We start from the raw sequence: 23,464 nt of genomic DNA on the forward strand, positions 1-23,464 counted from the left end.
CCGTAAATCAGTTCCAATATATCAGTTCCAATATATCAGTTCCAATATATCAGTTCCAATAAATCAGTTCTAATATATCACTTCCAATCAATCAGTTCTAATATATCAGTTCCAATATATCAGTTCCAATATATCAGTTCCAATAAATCGGGTCCAATAAATCAGTTCTAATATATCAGTTCCAATATATCAGTTCCGTAAATCAGTTCCAATATATCAGTTCCAATATATCAGTTCCAATATATCAGTTCCAATAAATCAGTTCTAATAGATCAGTTCCAATAAATCAGTTCAAATATATCAATTCAAATATATCAGTCCAATATATCAGTTCCAATATATCAGTTCCAATACATCAGTTCCAATCAATCAGTTCCAATATATCAGTTCTAATATATCAGTCCAATATATCAGTTCCAATAAATCAGTTCTTATATATCTGTTCCAATATCTCAGTTCCAATCAATCATTTCTAATATATCAGTTATAATATATCAGTTCCAATAATCAGTTCCAATAAATCAGTTCTAATATATATGTTCCGATGAATCAGTTCCAATATATCAGTTCCAATCAATCAGTTCTAATATACCAGTCCAATAAATCAGTTCCTATATATCAGTTCAAATAAATCAGTTTTAATATATCAGTCCAATATATCAGTTCCAATAAATCAGTTCCAATAAATCAGTTCTAATATATATGTTCCGATGAATCAGTTCCAATATATCAGTTCCAATCAATCAGTTCTAATATATCAGTCCAATATATCAGTTCCTATATAACAGTTCAAATAAATCAGTTCTAATATATCAGTCCAATATATCAGTTCTAATATATCATTCCAATATATTAGTTCCAATAAATCAGTTCCAATATATCTGTTCCAATATATCAGTTCTAATATATCAGTTCCAATAAATCAGTTCTAATACATCAGTTCCAATAAATCAGTTCTAATATATCAGTTCCAAAATATCAGTCTCAATATATCAGTTCCAATGAATCAGTTATAATATATCAGTCCTAATCAATCAGTTCTAATAAATCAGACGAATATAGCAGTTGCTATATATCAGTTCCAATCAATCAGTTCTAATATATCAGTCCAATATATCAGTTCCAATCAATAAGCTCCAATCAATGAGTTCTAATATATCAGTTCCAATAAATTAGTTCTAATATATCAGTCCAATATATCAGTTATAATATATCAGTTCCAATAGATCAGTTTCAATAAATCAGTTCTAATAGATCAGTTCCAATAAATCAGTTCTAATATATCAGTTTCAAAATATCAGTTTCAATAGATCAGTTCCAATATATCAGTTCCAATAAATCAGTTCCAATAAATCAGTTTTAATATATCAATTGCAATATATCAGTTTTAATGTACCAGTTCCAATATATCAGTTCCAATAAATCAGTTCCATTAAAACAGTTCTAATATATCAGTCCAATATATCAGTTCTAATATATCAGTTCCAATAGATCAGTTCCAATCAATCTGTTCAAATGTATCAGTTCCAATATATCAGGTCCAATATCTAAGTTCCAATCAATCAGTTCCAATAAATCAGTTCCAATAGATCAGTTCCAATATATCAGTTCCGTAAATCAGTTCTAATTGATCAGTTCCAATATATCAGTTCTAATAGATCAGTTCCAATAAATCAGTTCTAATATATCAGTTTCAAAAGATCAGTTTCAATAGATCAGTTCCAATAAATCAGTTCAAATAAATCAGTTATAATATATCAATTGCAATATATCAGTTCTAATGTACTACTTCCAATATATCAGTTCCAATATATCAGTTCTAATATATCAGTTCCAATTGATCAGTTCCAATATATCAGTTCCAATATATCAGTTTCAATATATCAGTTCCAATAAATCAGTTCCATTAAAACAGTTCTAATATATCAGTCCAATATATCAGTTCTAATATATCAGTCCAATATATTAGTTCCAATAAATCAGTTCCAATATATCTGTTCCAATATATCAGTTCTAATATATCAGTTCCAATCAATCAGTTCTAATTGATCAGTTCCAATAAATCAGTTCTAATAGATCAGTTTCAATAAATCAGTTCTAATATATCAGTTTCAAAATATCAGTTTCAATAGATCAGTTCCAATATATCAGTTCCAATAAATCAGTTCAAATAAATCAGTTATAATATATCAATTGCAATATATCAGTTTTAATGTACAAGTTCCAATATATCAGTTCCAATATATCAGTTCTAATATATCAGTTCCAATTGATCAGTTCCAATATATAAGTTCCAATATATCAGTTTCAATATATCAGTTCCAATAAATCAGTTCCATTAAAACAGTTCTAATATATCAGTCCAATATATCAGTTCTAATATATCAGTCCAATATATTAGTTCCAATAAATCAGTTCCAATATATCTGTTCCAATATATCAGTTCTAATATATCAGTTCCAATCAATCAGTTCTAATACATCAGTTCCAATAAATCAGTTCTAATATATCAGTTCCAAAATATCAGTCTCAATATATCAGTTCCAATGAATCAGTAATAATATATCAGTCCTAATCAATCAGTTCTAATAAATCAGACGAATAAAGCAGTTGCTATATATCAGTTCCAATCAATCAGTTCTAATATATCAGTCCAATATATCAGTTCCAATCAATAAGCTCCAATCAATGAGTTCTAATATATCAGTTCCAATAAATCAGTTCTAATATATCAGTCCAATATATCAGTTATAATATATCAGTTCTAATATATCAGTTCCTATATATCAGTTCAAATAAATCAGTTCTAATATATCAGTCCAATATATCAGTTCTAATATATCAGTCCAATATATTAGTTCCAATAAATCAGTTCCAATATATCTGTTCCAATATATCAGTTCTAATATATCAGTTCCAATAAATCAGTTCTAATACATCAGTTCCAATAAATCAGTTCTAATATATCAGTTCCAAAATATCAGTCTCAATATATCAGTTCCAATGAATCAGTTATAATATATCAGTCCTAATCAATCAGTTCTAATCAATCAGACGAATATAGCAGTTGCTATATATCAGTTCCAATCAATCAGTTCTAATATATCAGTCCAATATATCAGTTCCAATCAATAAGCTCCAATCAATGAGTTCTAATATATCAGTTCCAATAAATTAGTTCTAATATATCAGTCCAATATATCAGTTATAATATATCAGTTCCAATAGATCAGTTTCAATAAATCAGTTCTAATAGATCAGTTCCAATAAATCAGTTCTAATATATCAGTTTCAAAATATCAGTTTCAATAGATCAGTTCCAATATATCAGTTCCAATCAATCAGTTCAAATAAATCAGTTTTAATATATCAATTGCAATATATCAGTTTTAATGTACCAGTTCCAATATATCAGTTTCAATAAATCAGTTCCATTAAAACAGTTCTAATATATCAGTCCAATATATCAGTTCTAATATATCAGTTCCAATAGATCAGTTCCAATCAATCTGTTCAAATGTATCAGTTCCAATATATCAGGTCCAATATCTAAGTTCCAATCAATCAGTTCCAATAAATCAGTTCCAATAGATCAGTTCCAATATATCAGTTCCGTAAATCAGTTCTAATTGATCAGTTCCAATATATCAGTTCTAATAGATCAGTTCCAATAAATCAGTTCTAATATATCAGTTTCAAAAGATCAGTTTCAATAGATCAGTTCCAATCAATCAGTTCCATTAAAACAGTTCTAATATATCAGTCCAATATATCAGTTCTAATATATCAGTTCTAATATATCAGTTCCAATAAATCAGTTGTAATATATCAGTCCAATATATCAGTTATAATATATCAGTTCTAATAGATCAGTTCCAATAAATCAGTTCTAAAAGATCAGTTCAAATAAATCAGTTCTAATATATCAGTTTCAAAATATCAGTTTCAATAGATCAGTTCCAATATATCAGTTCCAATAAATCAGTTCAAATAAATCAGTTATAATATATCAATTGCAATATATCAGTTTTAATGTACAAGTTCCAATATATCAGTTCCAATATATCAGTTCTAATATATCAGTTCCAATTTATCAGTTCCAATATATAAGGTCCAATATATCAGTTTCAATATATTAGATCCAATAAATCAGTTCCATTAAAACAGTTCTAATATATCAGTCCAATATATCAGTTCTAATATATCAGTTCCAATAGATCAGTTCCAATCGATCTGTTCAAATGTATCAGTTCCAATATATCGGTTCCAATATCTTAGTTCCAATCAATCAGTTCCAATAAATCAGTTCCAATAGATCAGTTCCAATATATCAGTTCCGTAAATCAGTTCTAATTGATCAGTTCCAATAAATCAGTTCTAATAGATCAGTTTCAATAAATCAGTTCTAATATATCAGTTTCAAAATATCAGTTTCAATAGATCAGTTCCAATATATCAGTTCCAATAAATCAGTTCAAATAAATCAGTTATAATATATCAATTGCAATATATCAGTTCTAATGTACCAGTTCCAATATATCAGTTCCAATATATCAGTTCTAATATATCAGTTCCAATTGATCAGTTCCAATATATAAGTTCCAATATATCAGTTTCAATATATCAGTTCCAATAAATCAGTTCCATTAAAACAGTTCTAATATATGAGTCCAATATATCAGTTCTAATATATCAGTTCCAATAGATCAGTTCCAATAAATCAGTTCCAATAGATAAGTTCCAATATATCAGTTCCGTAAATCAGTTCTAATTTATCAGTTCCAATATATCAGTTCTAATATATCAGTTCCAATATATCAGTTCTAATATATCAGTTCCAATATACCAGTCCAATATATCAGTTCCAATAAATCAGTACCAATATATCAGTTCCAATATATCAGTTCCTATCAATCAGTTCTAATATATCAGTTCCAATATATCACTTCCAATATATCAGTTCCAATATATCAGTTCCAATAAATCAGTTCCAATATATCAGTTCCAATAAATCAGTTCCAATCAATCAGTTCTTATATATCAGTCCAATATATCAATTCTAATATATCAGTTCAAATAAATCAGTTCCAATAAATCAGTTCTAATATATCAGTTCCAATATATCAGTTCCAATATATCAGTTCTAATATATCAGTTCGAATAAATCAGTTCTAATTTATCAGTTCTAATAAATCAGTTCTACTATTTCAGTTCTAAAAATCAGTTCCAATATATCAGTTCCAATAAATCAGTTGTAATAGATCAGTTCTAATGAATCAGTTCTAATATATCAGTCCAATATATCAGTTCCTATATATCAGTTCCAATAAACCAGTTCTAATTGATCAGTCCAATGAATCAGTTCTAATATATCAGTTCTAATATATCAGTCCAATATATCAGTTCTTATCAATCAGTTCAATATATCAGTCCAATATATCAGTTTTAATAAATCAGTTCCAATAAATCAGTTCTAATATATCAATTCCAATAAGTCCGTTCTAATATGTCAGTTCCGATATATCAGTCCAATATATCAGTTCCAATAAATCAGTTCAAATATATCAGTTCCAATAAATCAGTTCAAATATATCAGTTCCAATATATCAGTTCTAATATGTATGTGTCAATATATCAGTTCTAATATATCAGTCCAATATATCAGTTCTAATATATCAGTTCCAATAGATCAGTTCCAATCAATCTGTTCAAATGTATCAGTTCCAATATATCAGTTCCAATATCTAAGTTCCAATCAATGAGCTCCAATAAATCAGTTCCAATAGATCAGTTCCAATATATCAGTTCCGTAAATCAGTTCTAATTGATCAGTTCCAATAAATCAGTTCTAATAGATCAGTTCCAATAAATCAGTTCTAATATATCAGTTTCAAAATATCAGTTTCAATAGATCAGTTCCAATATATCGGTTCCAATAAATCATTTCAAATAAATCAGTTATAATATATCAATTGCAATATATCAGTTCTAATGTACCAGTTCCAATATATCAGTTCCAATATATCAGTTCTAATATATCAGTTCCAATATATAAGTTCCAATATATCAGTTTCAATACATCAGTTCCAATAAATCACTTCCATTAAAACAGTTCTAATATATCAGTCAAATATATCAGTTCTAATATATCAGTTCCAATAGATCAGTTCCAATCAATCTGTTCAAATGTATCAGTTCCAATATATCAGTTCCAATATATCAGTTCCAATCAATCAGTTCCAATAAATCAGTTCCAATAGATCAGTTCCAATATATCAGTTCCGTAAATCAGTTCTAATTTATCAGTTCCAATATATCAGTTCTAATATATCAGTTCCAATATATCAGTTCTAATATGTCAGTTCCAATATATCAGTCCAATATATCAGTTCCAATAAATCAGTACCAATATATCAGTTCCAATATATCAGTTCCATTAAAACAGTTCTAATATATCAGTCCAATATATCAGTTCCGTAAATCAGTTCTAATTGATCAGTTCCAATAAATCAGTTCTAATAGATCAGTTCCAATAAATCAGTTCTAATATATCAGTTTCAAAATATCAGTTTCAATAGATCAGTTCCAATATATCAGTTCCAATAAATCATTTCAAATAAATCAGTTATAATATATCAATTGCAATATATCAGTTCTAATGTACCAGTTCCAATATATCAGTTCCAATATATCAGTTCTAATATATCAGTTCCAATATATAAGTTCCAATATATCAGTTTCAATACATCAGTTCCAATAAATCAGTTCCGTTAAGACAGTTCTAATATATCAGTCAAATATATCAGTTCTAATATATCAGTTCCAATAGATCAGTTCCAATCAATCTGTTCAAATGTATCAGTTCCAATATATCAGTTCCAATATATCAGTTCCAATCAATCAGTTCCAATAAATCAGTTCCAATAGATCAGTTCCAATATATCAGTTCGGTAAATCAGTTCTAATTTATCAGTTCCAATATATCAGTTCTAATATATCAGTTCCAATATATCAGTTCTAATATGTCAGTTCCAATATATCAGTCCAATATATCAGTTCCAATAAATCAGTACCAATATATCAGTTCCAATATATCAGTTCCTATAAATCAGTTCTAATAGATCAGTTCCAATATATCAGTTCCAATATATCAGTTCCAATATATCAGTTCCAATAAATCAGTTCCAATGAATCAGTTCCAATAAATCAGTTCCAATAGATCAGTTCCAATATATCAGTTCCGTAAATCAGTTCTAATTCATCAGTTCCAATATATCAGTTCTAATATATCAGTTCCAATATATCAGTTCTAATATATCAGTTCCAATATACCAGTCCAATATATCAGTTCCAATAAATCAGTACCAATATATCAGTTCCAATATATCAGTTCCTATCAATCAGTTCTAATATATCAGTTCCAATATATCAGTTCCAATATATCAGTTCCAATATATCAGTTCCAATAAATCAGTTCCAATATATCAGTTCCAATAAAGCAGTTCCAATTAATCAGTTCTTATATATCAGTCCAATATATCAATTCTAATATATCAGTTCAAATAAATCAGTTCCAATAAATCAGTTCTAATATATCAGTTCCAATATATCAGTTCCAATAAATTAGTTCTAATAGATCAGTTCGAATATATCAGTTCTAATAAATCAGTTCTATTCTAATATTTCAGTTCCTATAAATCAGTTCCAATATGTCAGTTCCAATAAATCAGTTGTAATAGATCAGTTCTAATAAATCAGTTCTAATTGATCAGTCCAATATATCAGTTCCTATATATCAGTTCCAATAAACCAGTTCTAATTGATCAGTCCAATGAATCAGTTCTAATATATCAGTTCTAATATATCAGTCCAATATATCAGTTCTAATCAATCAGTTCAATATATCAGTCCAATATATCAGTTTTAATAAATCAGTTCCAATAAATCAGTTCTAATATATCAGTTCCAATAAGTCCGTTCTAATATGTCAGTTCCGATATATCAGTCCAATATATCAGTTCCAATAAATCAGTTCAAATATATCAGTTCGAATACATCAGTTCCAATATATCAGTTCAAATATATCAGTTCCAATATATCAGTTCTAATATGTATGTGTCAATATATCAGTTCTAATATATCAGTCCAATATATCAGTTCTAATATATCAGTTCCAATAGATCAGTTCCAATCAATCAGTTCCAATAAATCAGTTCCAATAGATCAGTTCCAATATATCAGTTCCGTCAATCAGTTCTAATTGATCAGTTCCAAAAAATCAGTTCTAATAGATCAGTTCCAATAAATCAGTTTCTAATATATCAGTTTCAAAATATCAGTTTCAATAGATCAGTTCCAATATATCAGTTCCAATAAATCATTTCAAATAAATCAGTTATAATATATCAATTGCAATATATCAGTTCTAATGTACCAGTTCCAATATATCAGTTCCAATATATCAGTTCTAATATATCAGTTCCAATATATAAGTTCCAATATATCAGTTTCAATATATCAGTTCCAATAAATCAGTTCCATTAAAACAGTTCTAATATATCAGTCCAATATATCAGTTCTAATATATCAATTCCAATAGATCAGTTCCAATCAATCTGTTCAAATGTATCAGTTCCAATATATCAGTTCCAATATCTAAGTTCCAATCAATCAGTTCCAATAAATCAGTTCCAATAGATCAGTTCCAATATATCAGTTCTAATATATCAGTTCCAATATATCAGTCCAATATATCAGTTCCAATAAATCAGTACCAATATATCAGTTCCAATATATCAGTTCCTATAAATCAGTTCTAATATATCAGTTCCAATATATCAGTTCCAATATATCAGTTCCAATATATCAGTTCCAATAAATCAGTTCCAATATATCAGTTCCAATAACTCAGTTCCAATCAATCAGTTCTTATATATCAGTCCAATATATCAATTCTAATATATCAGTTCCAATAAATCAGTTCCAATAAATCAGTTCTAATATATCAGTTCCAGTATATCAGTTCCAATAAATTAGTTCTAATATATCAGTTCGAATAAATCAGTTCGAATATATCAGTTCTAATAAATCAGTTCTAATATTTCAGTTCCTATAAATCAGTTCCAATATATCAGTTCCAATAAATCAGTTGTAATAGATCAGTTCTAATAAATCAGTTCTAATATATCAGTCCAATATATCAGTTCCTATATATCAGTTCCAATAAACCGGTTCTAATTGATCAGTCCAATGAATCAGTTCTAATATATCAGTTCTAATATATCAGTCCAATATATCAGTTCTATTCAATCAGTTCAATATATCAGTCCAATATATCAGTTTTAATAAATCAGTTCCAATAAATCAGTTCTAATATATCAGTTCCAATAAGTCCGTTCTAATATGTCAGTTCCGATATATCAGTCCAATATATTAGTTCCAATAAATCAGTTCAAATATATCAGTTCCAATATATCAGTTCCAATAAATCAGTTCAAATATATCAGTTCCAATATATCAGTTCTAATATGTATGTGTCAATATATCAGTTCTAATATACCAGTTCCAATATATCAGTTCCAGTATATCAGTTCCAATAAATTAGTTCTAATATATCAGTTCGAATAAATCAGTTCGAATATATCAGTTCTAATAAATCAGTTCTAATATTTCAGTTCCTATAAATCAGTTCCAATATATCAGTTCCAATAAATCAGTTGTAATAGATCAGTTCTAATAAATCAGTTCTAATATATCAGTCCAATATATCAGTTCCTATATATCAGTTCCAATAAACCGGTTCTAATTGATCAGTCCAATGAATCAGTTCTAATATATCAGTTCTAATATATCAGTCCAATATATCAGTTCTATTCAATCAGTTCAATATATCAGTCCAATATATCAGTTTTAATAAATCAGTTCCAATAAATCAGTTCTAATATATCAGTTCCAATAAGTCCGTTCTAATATGTCAGTTCCGATATATCAGTCCAATATATTAGTTCCAATAAATCAGTTCAAATATATCAGTTCCAATATATCAGTTCCAATAAATCAGTTCAAATATATCAGTTCCAATATATCAGTTCTAATATGTATGTGTCAATATATCAGTTCTAATATACCAGTTCCAATATATCAGTTCCGTAAATCAGTTCTAATATTTACCACAAACATCTTACCACTGGAGATTAAGATATAAAATGATCGATATATACACTGGTGTCGAATTGAGACAACAAATATGTTGGTTCCAAAAGAAATAACACTGATGGTTTTGCTTTTTTGTTAAACTAACGCCTAATATAGTAAAGATCTGGATTCAAAGATCGAGTACTCTTGTGTTGTTTATATAATTTCAAACAAAAACAGTTTTGTTATGGGAAGGACATGCAACTCCAGTGCAGACAAGAATTGTACAACCTATGGTGACATTAACCTCGTTCATTATATTTGTAGTATGCATTGAATATCTTTCCAAACCATGGAATGTACTCTCTCTAATCATTCATTTATTTTGTCATACTTCACGCGTTTGAATTTTGGCATCTGTTGATAGTGACACACATAGTGGCCTTAAAGTCATGGTTCAGACACATCCATCCTCCTGGTCCTCACCCAACTTGTATATTGGGCGTGTTGTCATGTTTCAGACACATCAATCCACCTTGTCCTCACCCACCTTGTATATTGGACTTGTTGTCATGTTTCAGACACATCCATCCACCTGGTCCTCGCCCACCTTGTATATTGGGCGTGTTGTCATGTTTCAGACACATCCATCCACCTGGTCCTCACCCATCATGTAAAAGGGGCTTGTTGTCATGTTTCAGACACATCCATCCACCTGGTCCTCACCCACCTTGTATATTGGGCTTGTTGTCATGTTTCAGACACATCCATCCACCTGGTCCTCGCCCACCTTGTATATTGGGCTTGTTGTCATGTTTCAGACATATCCATCCACCTGGACCTCACCCCACCTTGCATATTGGGCTTGTTGTCATGTTTCAGACACATCCATCCACCTGGTCCTCACCCACCTTGATGAGTGTGACCACCAGTTCCGTGACAGAGCCAATCTGCCCAACCTGTACCAGTCGAGTAAAGTACAGGAAGCTGTCAGGTTGATGTCAAAGAAGACTGGCGTACTCCCCTCGTCTATCAGTTTCGTCAGGAACTACGTTAAGGAAACAGACGCGGATGTGATCTCTAAACTCCAGCATCTCAGGGTTCTTCAGAGAATCCTGTCCAGCTGCGTGGACCAAGAAGAGAAGAAACTCAACCAAGAGCAGCAAGAAAGAATGTACAGTGAAATCAGCAAACATGATAAGAACAGACGTACTCTCGGTCCTCCTACCTATGGGAGTGTTAAAGCAATGTTGGCCGTGTTACTTGTGGCCTTAATGGTTGCAGTCATGATCAAACTTTGCAACCTTCCTCCTCTTGCATAAACATACTGAGAGGTTGTATACATACTGATTATCTTTAAGGTGTTGTTGTTGTTGTTGTTAGTGTCGTTTGTACCTAACGCAGCACGCGGCAATAGTTTAGCTGTATGACGATAATCTTACAGTGTACGTAAGGCAAAACGTTGAAAACATACATGTATTGATGTATATTAATGCTTACGTAGCGTAATCTTCAGTGTAATTGCAAACTGTTCCACTGTTATGACCTCGATTTGATGCAATTGTTTGATAGGAATTACTTAGAAGTTGACGGATGGCAAGATGGACACAATTCTATTGATAACAAGTTCTTTAATACTGTGAAAAGCGACGTTTCGGTATCGATCCTTATAGCGTTGTCAAGCAAGACTGGAGAAGAAGAAGAAGTTGTTATCCATAAAATCTTCTCGATTTGATTGTTACAAAATGTGTCTTTCATATACAATTAGAAGTAGATTTGATTCAATTGTTTCACAGGCATAACTTAGAAGTTGACGGATGACAAGATAGACACAATTCTATGGATAACAACTTCTTTAATACTGTAAAAAGCGACGTTTCGGTATAGATCCTTATAGCGTTGTCAAGCAAGCCTGGAGAAGAAGAAGAAGAAGTTGTTATCCATAAACTCTTCTCGATTTGATTGTTACAAAATGTGTCTTTCATATAAAATTAGTAGTTGTTCCTTCCTTATTGAATTTGGTGCATATATATTTAAACGGTTGGTTTAACACTTTTCACATTTAGATAATTACAATTTCCTTATTGGGAAAGTGATGATGGCATAGGTTGTATCTAATATTTCCAGTAGGGAGAATGTTTGTGTTTATTTACTCGATTTTCTTTACTCTCAACTATGAGACAATATGCTAGAGCTGATGCCCTAGAGTTGTCATCCACATGTTAACGATTCACACCTAATCAATTGGTACAGTAGTGCTTTGGTAATTAGGTGGTGGGGTAGCTTAGTACTTAAAGCGCTCACAAGAAACACAAAAAACCAAGGTTCAATTCCCCACATGGGTACAATCGGTGAAGCCCATTTCTGGTGTCCCCCGATGTGATATTGCTGTAATCTTGGTAAAACCTTCACAAATCTATACTCACTCACTCACCCCTTGATAACTTTGTTAGAATCTACACCCTAGAAAGTCACTACTGATGTATTCAGGAAATTGTTCCATACAGTATGTCACCTCAACCCGGCTTCTGCTAAGTTCATGCTATTAGGCCTCACAAGTGATTATCAATGTGTTACTAGAGACTTCCAGTTAGATTGTTATATTTGAGAGTGGGACTATTTTTGTATGTCCCAAAGTATGTGCAGGTTATCTCACCTCATAAGAAAGTAATCCTTTTCAATTGCTTTTGAACACATACATTAAATATATGTCAAACTCCTTGCCAGTACATGGATGGATGGAACTCGACAAAAATACTAGAAATTACATAGAAAATGTGTTCCGTGATGCTGTTGTCGCAACATGTTCCCAGTGAATTACAAACTAAAAGCCTATCTGGCTCTGGCTGTCTAGAAATAATTGCCACACTGATGTATCGGCTTTGATTGTCTACGCTATTTTAGCCACATCGATGCATCATCATCATATTAATATTTTGTATTTAATTCATTTTACTCTTCAACGTCCAGTCTGACATATATGACAGTATTTGGGTTTTCGCTCCATGGTAAATTTAGAGACTTATAGTGAAGTGAAACAAATGCGTGTCATAACACCAAATCCTTTTTAATGTTCGTTTTGCTTACTCGCAGTGCAAGGAAAATAAAGTAGATTAACATCATTGAGAAAAAGAACATGTGTTTTGTTTGATGATGCTGGTTCTACGATAAATGCTTGTTCTCAGTGAATGCATGTACGGAAGAAAGTAATATCATAATCCCCTGCTGTTTTATGAAATGGTCAAGCACCTCATGCATTCACTATTATCAGGAACACAAGCAACATGTGTTGAGTATTATTTTTAAGCTGCTAGTTTCTTGGCATAACTGTAATGTGTATTTTTCACAAGGTTTCTACACCTGGGTTTAGTTGTTGGGATCTTATGATGCACATAGCACACCTGAGCCTGTTACTATGGCAACAAAATGCATCTCTTTGTTCATGTTGATATTTGTGTTATATAAATGTATATTACATCCACATTATCGCGAAATACTAATTCAGAATTTGATCGTAGCAACAACACATGCTTTTTTTGTCAAATACATGTGTCTCTGTCATCCCCGTAATGACCACCTCCATGGTCTAATGGTAGAGCGTCCGCCCGGACAGCGGAAGGTCAGGGGTTCGATCCCCGATCGCCTCATGCCAAAAGACGTTGAAAGATGGTACTTCTTGTTACCCTGTCTGGCGCTCGGCATTAAGGGGCTAAAACAAGGACTGGTCAGCTCGGAGTCAGTATACTGTGTCTAAGTGGGGTATTCATGTTAAACTGCGGCATGGTATCTCAGTGTGCTAACATTACAAATCGGCATCAGTCCGGACTAGTACAAGCAGCCACACACATACGCACACGTGCATGCACGTCGCTATATAAGTTCAATAGTCTTGAACGCGACGTTGAACCCCATTTCACCTTTCACCTTACATCCCGGTAATGCTCCAGACTGGCAAGGAGAGCACTACTGAACGACAGACAATGCTTACTTGGATACACTTCAGGTATTTCCCTGTTGAGCTGGAGAAGATTGTGTCAATGTGTTCGCAATTAGTTGCACAATGGTGAGGAGAAATGACATGCAGATATAGCTTTATGTACGTGTAGTGTTAGCACAACGTGTCCGTAAAGGGTGTCACAGCATAAAACACGATAAATAACGACACACCAGACACTATTGTGACCACGCATACATGTTTATATCATACACCCTGCTTGTGCAATCACCTGTGCAAAACTTGGCAGGTTGTTTATGAGATATTACCACATACTTGAGAAGCACATTGTTAAATAATAAACCAACCTTGTGTATTTGCTATGGTTATTCTTATACTTATTCAAATGATCCCATTCTCGACACAATCGCTGTATTCTAGTACCGTGCTTGAGATTAGGAACCTTCTGTCTGTTACCATCGCCACAAAGAACACAAGAAAATGTAGACACAAAATACATTTGTCATGGCTTTCAAAGAGATATGACTAATGAAATGGTCTATGAATTGTTACTAAAACGGGAATTCCGACATACTGAAGTTATAATCACACCATTCAATACAAATACATTCCTACATTTTGTTTAATAACATTGTATATACCTGTATTTGCTAAAAAACGACAAAATAAAGGACGATTTCCGACCTGCTTCAAAGCATGCCTAGGTTATGACAACCTAACCCTAACCCTAACCCTAACCCTAAATGTAAACCCTAACCCTAACCCTAACCTTAACTCTAAGCTAAATCAGTTCATGATATTTTCAGACCCTCTTTCGTGTCTTCAGGCTATATACATATGTCATGTACACATGAACTCTCAAACTAACTTGTTGAATTATATAATGACCTAGCTACTAGCCATTTTCTGTTGTTACCCAGACATGTTGGAATCGTTAGTAACTCAGCAGCAGCCCTCGATAAATATGAAACACCACATCGGATCCCATACAGTGATTATAAGCCCCTAGATGTTACATAAGAAATTTTATGCAAAAGAAGTGGGACACTGAAGTCGATATAAATCAATTACATGAAATAGTACCAGCTATCAGTTACACCTACTTGGGTTGTTAGTCCAGATTTGGAGAGGTAATAATACGACGATGTCATACTGGTCATAGCAGCTAAACACATGAATATTTATTGAAAGGTGAGGATCATCCATTCTGTTTCCCTCGTCATGTGAGACTCAAAGTCAAGCATGTCCTACTTGGTTGTATTGAAACTGGCATCACAAGGGATCAATATTTCAAATTATCATCTGTCACGGATCTTTTTTAATGGTTTTAGTGCCTTATTTTTAAAGGAAATTAAATGTTTTGCAAATGTTTGATTAATATGTTTTGTAAACAATCTAAATATCGCATTAAAATTGGTTAATTAAATTTGCAACTGATATTGTTAGTGGCTGTGTTACTGATATAACAGATTCAGATATCTATTTGTTTAAAATAGTTATAGAATGGTTTCTTGAAACGGAAAATAATTTTGCTGATGGAAGATTGATTTTCGGTTATGGTCGGTGACTGAGTTTATTCATTCGCACAGGCTTTGTAATACATTAAATATTGCAATGCATCACTCTATGAAGTGCATAGTTGTCTGTAGTAAAGTCACATGAATTATATCACAGTGTAATTTAGATATGAATTTCAAAATTAAAAGATATTAGTCGCCACTGCCCACGGGCAGTGCTTCTATTGTCTGTCTATTGTCCATGAACAATGCTGTCTATTGTCCATGAACAATGCTGTCAATACGGCCTATTGATCCAGTGACTACCGAATAAGGGGGTGTAGCAATCAATCATTCAAACATGCAAATATTGTGCATATGAAATAATTTCATCATGTATATCATGCACATCAACCATTTAATCATACATATCAATCATCCAATCAATCAAATAAAATATTGAATAAACTATTAGTAACGTACAATTGGAGTTATACGAGGGGTGTTCATTAAAGATTTCCGCTAAACCTCTTAGGGTTATCATATTTGGTTGAAATTTCACATGTGTAATGATACATGTATCTAGGTATTATGTCTGAATTTGCAGCACTGAACTATTAATCTTACCATTTTTACAGGTGTTATGATCGAGTAGGGTGTGATAATTGAGCCAGTAGAATACCGAGCAGTGATTAGGTTTTTATATTTAAAAGGTCGCACACCAAAAGAAACTTTCGAAGAAATGAAAGCAACTTATTTGGAAGATGCCCAATCATATGACGTTCTTAAACACTGGCATCGCCAGTTCAAGTGTGGTCGGACATCTGTGGAAACAGCTGCCATTCCTGGTCGCCCCCATTCAGCCATTGATGAGGACACTATCCATCAAGTGGAGACCGCCATTATAGCAGACCGATGTATAACTGTTCCCAAGTTAGGACAAGATGTCAAGATCAGTGTAGGGTCTGTGGAAAAAAATCATCCATGACAATTTGAACATGCATAAGGTGTCTGCACGATGGATTCCCAGGTTGCTCACACCTTTCCAAAGCAGGAACGAGTCAATTGCTCAACGGATCTTTTGGACATGTGCCCCCCCCCCCCCCCCCCCCCCCCCCAAAAAAAAACAACAAAAAAAAACAGGCAAACTTTTATCACACAGGATGAAACATGGGTCCATCACTATGATCCTGAGACTAAAGTTCAGTCGATGCAATGGAAGCATGTGGAGTCACCACCCCCAAAGGAAGCACGTGTCCAACCCTCTGCAGGCAAGGTCATGCTCACGGTGTTTTGGGACCAGCACGGAGTCGTGATGATGGATTTCTTGGCAAAGGGTACCACAATTACAGGAGCTTATTATGCTTCACTGCTGCGGAAATTGCGGAACGCTATCAAGCTTCAGAGGCGTGGCATGCTGACCAAGGGTGTCCGTCTCCTGCAAGACAATGCTCCAGTACAACTCTCATGTTGCCCAGACAGAAGCGCGGTCCTGTGGCTGTGAAATCCTTCTACATCCTCCTTACTCTCCTGACATTGCACCATCTTCCACCTCTTCCAACCATGAAGTCATTTTTGAAGGGAAAATGTTTCAGAGATGATGAAACACTGATTTCTGAAGTCAAGTCCTGATCTGAGACGCAAAATGAGGGCTTTTACAAGCGAGGTCTCCATAGTTGCATAAAACGATGGGAGAAGTGTGTAACTCCTGGTGGTTCCTATGTGGAGAAAGACTAATAGCTATGCCGAGTTTCATTCCACTAGGTCCATCGGAAGTGGGTCAGGGGAAATCTTTAATGAACACCCCTCGTAAGATGTTATAGACAGAAAGGTTATAAAGCCTATAGTAATGTCTTTCCGTATAAGGAATAACCACAACGTCTTCGTTCCACTGTCTCAAATTGTTTTCACAACTGTCAGCATTCATATACATCTCGACAACTTCTTGTTCAATGAAAATAGCTCCAACATTTTTGTTGTTGTTATGATTTTAAAGTATTATTTTATAATTCGTTGTACATGATAAATTACAAATAAAGTAAATTAACAAAACAAAATATCTCTCTCTGTCACCCACGTTTGTTAATACGAGGTGTGACCTTTCTATGCTCTACGTTAATCCTATTCACGGAGCTCAAATATTATTTAAATAAATATGAAATTGACTGGGGACGGGTATTGTTTGAGAATTCATGTTTAGTTTCAAGTTACACTCGTTATGCGCGGCTCCCCGATAATTACCCGTGTCGTGGCAATGATCTCTTACGGAATCCCCATTCAGGGGTTTATTACAAACATGACATGACTTCTCATAGGCCCTCCAAACATCCCTCATCATAAACATGGGTTTCTTACGCGATAAATTTTCCCTAATTCTTCTCTCTTCATTTTGAAGGTATTCTAGGAACTTTCCCGCTGCATGGGGACCTCTGTAAATCACGGGCGGGTTTGTTTTCCCATCATACCTTACAACTATATATCCAAGCCCACAAGGAATATGTTCTTGAGATTTGTACGTAAAACTACATTCAGTATTGTGTTCGGTATTTTCTATTGGTTTCATAAGTGCTTCGAAGTCAGCATAAATTATGTACGGTACTGGCATTTGATTACAATGATGTTCAAATTTAAATATAGGTTTTCCCTCTTTAGGCATATCGATCCTGATAGCAGTCTGTCAACACCTCTGCAGTCTTCTTTTTGCACTTTTGATAGATCTTGTCTGCTGCACCAATGCAGGCATCTCTCGGAGAAATATTTCTTTCTAGCATGTTTTGTTTGATCAAATAATAGTGTGCTTAAATTCTTTCAAACTGTCATGGACCGCTCAGCTTATCGATCATTTTGAGTGAGAATCGCATATGTGTATCAATTGCTAGGTTTCTCAGAAAATGACTCTGAACGAGGAATGTAAAAACGCAGTATCACGTGTAGCAACGCTATTTATTTGCTGTGTTATGATTTCACCAAGGTGACACTCTTTTGTTGTGTGAAATTGTCTAACAAACGGCGCGACCCAGTGGTGTTTGTACTGACAGTAGGTTGCCTAACTGTTGGCGCCATATTATACAGAATGCGTTACACCATGTCTGCCAGAAGTACAGATATCTGTACGATATGGGTAGAAATTCATGCATGTAACTGATATGCAGCATTTCTTGACAAAAAATGTAAAAAAATAACCCCGCATATAATCGACACACTATATGAAACAATATATTTCCTGACGGTGGGTATAATGTTTGTATTAAAGTACATGCAGATGTTCAAATTTCCTGAATCATTATTCTATATCTCCAGTTTGAAAATTCATGGAAATGTTGTCGAAATGCCAATATGTACATCAGTAAATTTCTCATAAATGTTCATGATTTAACGAAAATGAATGATAAATAACAATCCATTTATATAAAAAACATTATCTGACGCTGGCGTTAAGGTTAATTTACATATTTCCAGATATTTCTAACAATCCTGTTATTTTTGCAGCTCATGAATTCATTGACTCATTGTCATTGAGTAAGGGGGATAAACACACAAGCTTGGAGGATGTCTATCTTCTATTGAGTGTACTTTTAAGCTAAATTGTTGACCTGGTTACAATTCAAAGCAAACACTGCAACTGCCTAACTGTCTACCCGGTATATGAGCTATTCAAGTACAGACAGCACGACTCATGCCATTGTTCGGCAGCATATTGCAATGAAAATCAATTGTCAGGTTTCCTGGAAAAAGACCGTGAACGAGGAATGTTAGACAGCAAAAACACAAGTCTGCTATTAACAACTGTATTCAAAGGCGTCACCCTTGTGTATAAACTGTGACATCACCATGGAGACACTCGTTCATTGAAAAATGTCATGCAAATGTCTGGACCCAGAGGGGTCTGCTCTGAAGTAGACGGTCTAACAGTGAAGGCGGTGGTGCATTTGACGTTCAATGAGTTATGCTTGTTCCAATATGAGATCCTTCCTCCAAACTCTCATCAACATATCTGCCAGGCTTGGTTAGAAATGCATGTGCAGATTCATTAATGTACATTACTTATTGACGTCAAAGTTTGATGCAAATACCCGCACTGAACACATTATATAAAAACATGTATTTTGTTCTGTGTTGACTTTTTTTCTGACCAAATTGAAACAATAAATTAACACAAAAATCTATAAGCAAAATAATTCAGCGTGAAACCAACATTCAACAATAACAACCTACGTCAGTTATTCAAATATTGACCAAAATATATTGAGCAACGTCCAACCTAGTGAGATCATAACTTTAACATCAGTATGGATGCTGTCGAAACATAGGTAGAAGGCACTAAAAAAGAAGAGGAACGTGTTGAATATGTTTTCACTGCAACTGATATTAAAAAAAGGCACAGACCGCTCAGCTTATCGATCATTTTGAGTGAGAATCGTATATGTGTATCAATTGCTAGGTTTCTCAGAAAACGACTCCGAACGAGGATTGTTAAAACGCAGTATGACGTCTGTCAACGCTATTCATTAGCTGTGTTATGATGTCACCAAGGATACATTCTTTTGTTGTGTGAAATTGTCTAACAAACGTCTCGACCCCGTGGTGTTTGTACTGACAGTAGGTTGCCTAACTGTTGGCGCCATATTATACAGAATGCAATGTTACACCATGTCTGCCAGAACTACAGATATATGTAAGATATGGGTAGAAATTCGTATGTATTATTGATATACAACATATATTGACAAGAATTACAAATGATAATCCTGCATATAAAAGACGCACTATCGAAACAATATATTTCCTGACGGTGGGTGTAGTGTTTGTATTAAGGTAAATGCAGACGTTCAAATTTCCCAAATCATTTATATCTCCGGTTTGAAAATGCCTGGACATGATGTCGAAATGACCATATGTAAATCTGTTCATTTCTAATCGATGTTCATGATTTAACGAAAATAAATCATAAATCATAATCCCTTATCTATTAAAAACATTCCCTGACGCTGGAGTCTCTGCGTTAAGATTAATTCACATATTTCCAGATATGTCTAGCAATCATGTTATTTTTACAGCTCAGGAATACATGTGTATGTGAATCATGATCTGGGATGTCAGGGAAAGGCGGATCAAAACGAGGTGTTTTGGGGATAAACAGTCTGCGTGTTAAGGAAATCTACAGGAAACTTTGTTGTGGCAAACTCACAGTACATCTATCTTCTACTGAGTTTTATTTGAGGCGAACTTGTTGACTTTTCCGTATTTCCGCAACACTCCTCAAGATAACCATGTCAACTGGTTACAACGGGTGACGACCCGTGAAGATCCGGGGTAGAATAGGTCCTCAGCAACCCATGCTTGCTGTAAAAGGCGTATAGGACCAGGTGGTCGGGCTCGCTGAATTAGTTGACACATGTCCCAATTCCGTTGATCGATGTAATGATGTCAATCACTGGATTGTCTGGTCCAGACTCGATTATTTTCAGACGCCGTGATATAGCTGAAAAAACTGCTGAGTGCGTTACACAACTTCAAAGCAAACACTACAGCTGCCTAACTGTGTACCCGTTGTATGAGCGATTCAAGTTCAGCCAGCATATGCCATAGTTCGGTGTTATATTAAACTGAAAATCGATTGCAGTGTTTCTTGGAAAACGACCCTGAACGAGGAATGTTGGACAGCAAAAACAGATGTCTGTTCTTATGAATTGTATTGAAAGGCGTCACCATGAGAACGTGAACTCTAGGCTGTGTTCTTACATCTCCAAGGCTTGACATCCTTGCCAACTAATCACAATCAAAACACAATGCAATGAACGTCTACCAAATCTCACAGAAACAGTGTCACACAGTTACAATCCTTGTTCAACAATATACTACACTGCCATATAACATGTCTCATCATACTGTGTCCACTGATACAGCGACTGTGGTCAGTGGCATTTCCTGGGATATTGTATACAGCTCACGGCCTAAGCAGGAATTATCTTAGCCCATACAGGTCGTTTTAGTCCTTTGCTTATTTCCCGGTATGAATGGTAAATGAGGAGGCATCTTATTGCGTTTAGATTAGCTGCACTCCCTAGCACAAGTTTCCCCATCGCCCTCATTCATGTGCAAAAGCATAGAACACACGCGTGTACTGAAGTTTCCTCACAAAAGTGTAACATGGCATAAGCCCTGTGGAATTCTAAATAAACCCGAAACTTGTTTACTGTGTGGCCGCGCGTGCTTTTGGCCCAGGGAAGAATTGCAATACTTCCTTTCCGCAAGTTGCAGGTTAAAAACATAAAACCGAAGTACTACTAAATTAAGTATTTTCTGCAGAATCGTATTTACGAGAAAAAACCAGGTGACAGCAGACTTAATATCTATGTATATCCATTTCCATGCTTTCTTGTACGTTTATCAGCATATTTTATTAAATTCCGTTTTAAAAACACGTACCAAATGCAGTTAACTTTAAAATAGTCACGTGCCTAGTTGATGCGGCAGTTGTATCTTTAATGTCAACTATTTCTTTTTCCTCCAACTTTTGCTTAGCGTTGCTTCATATGCGGAACAGTGTTAGTGTTATAGCTAGGCAACCAGCGTGGTGTGAGGAGGTGGGTCGAGGTGACTTGAATTGGAATAAACAAGCTCATGTGACAAGAAACCAATTATTCAATTCTATGTCTGCGTAAATTATTTTTGTTTTTGTTGCAGATTTAATAGCCATGTGTGTAATCGTACCGTCGGCCATATCGATTTTATGCACCTGACATGCTGTTATTTTCATTAAGGCAGCCAAGAATAACCGTTCAAACAATTCTCACAGCAGGGCGTTTGGAGTTTGTTTCACGACACTCCTCCTCTCCTGAGTACAGCTCACATTAGGAAGAATTATGAATAAATAATGTCCTGGTAATCAATTCATGGAGGTGTTTTGGTTAATTGAATATTTAGTTCCAATGTCTGCAGGCAACAAGTCGTCATGGTAAATGACAAGGAGCTTATTGCAAGGAGTGAATTTTGTCTGATTTGTCACATAAGTGAAACATTCCTCTCTATGGTATTCGTTGTTACCTTGATCTGTGGATTAGAATCCTACAGGAATAATGCTGACGTTTAGGCTTAAAAATTGAATGTCGCGTTTGACACAAAAATTACCAAACAAACAAAACAAATAGGAACAAAAATGCTCCAAACAAATAATATATGTATAAAGATGTGAATCAATCAGCGATATTTTATGTTTGTTTGCGCCTAAGAAGAACCTTTGATTTTTGTGTTTTTGAGATATTTTGGATAGAAATCGGACAAGAATAACCTGATAGACTGTTTAACGTACAATAAAATACTGCAGAGAGAATTAGTCATGGGTAAACTCGATCCACCTTAAATGTTTTGTGGACACCAAAGGCTGAAACCGCTGGAAGCTTCACAAGACATATGCATACATATGAAGTTATTGTACCATTTGATAGTGATTCATAAACATATGCTTAGAATATAGTTGGCAGCGTAAAATTGAACTCCTTTTAGCAAATATTTCTTATGAATGTGGAAAGGGTTTTGTCCCTTCTATTAACAATCAGCAGTTTGTATATCATTTGTTTTGTACACATATGTGTACGTTTTAATTCGAGTTAATCATTCATCATGTTATTTGATGAGATTATAATTGAAATGTTATGAGGGTAAACGTGTTTGTTGATGTACAGAACAGGTAGATAATTAGGATGAAATGTGTAAAACTGTTGCGAGACTCGAGTATGAATGTTGTTGTGATATCCACACTAAATAGCAAACACACAACAGACATCTATCAAAATTCTCATAGACAATAACAAGTTTAGAAAATAATTTAATCTGATACAATCTTTTGTTTGGATTCATATCGCACAACCGTCAAAGA

General features: G+C 33.8%; 1 protein-coding gene across 3 annotated transcripts in view; it reads left to right on the plus strand.

The window, feature by feature from the left end:
• The window catches only part of LOC125371681, a 97,816-nt gene extending 84,550 nt beyond the window's left edge, over positions 1 to 13,266 (plus strand). For all 3 annotated transcript variants that reach the window (XM_048382773.1, XM_048382771.1, XM_048382772.1), the window contains one exon: positions 11,017 to 13,266. In XM_048382773.1, the coding sequence (XP_048238730.1) occupies positions 11,017 to 11,456 (440 nt within the window). In that variant the 3' untranslated portion in view covers positions 11,457 to 13,266. The remainder of the gene's footprint in view (positions 1 to 11,016) is intronic.
• The last annotated feature ends 10,198 nt before the right edge of the window (positions 13,267 to 23,464 follow it).

This window comes from Haliotis rufescens, unplaced genomic scaffold, assembly GCF_023055435.1.
Source record: "Haliotis rufescens isolate VD_foot unplaced genomic scaffold, xgHalRufe1.0.p SCAF_41, whole genome shotgun sequence".
Lineage (NCBI taxonomy): Eukaryota > Metazoa > Mollusca > Gastropoda > Lepetellida > Haliotidae > Haliotis > Haliotis rufescens.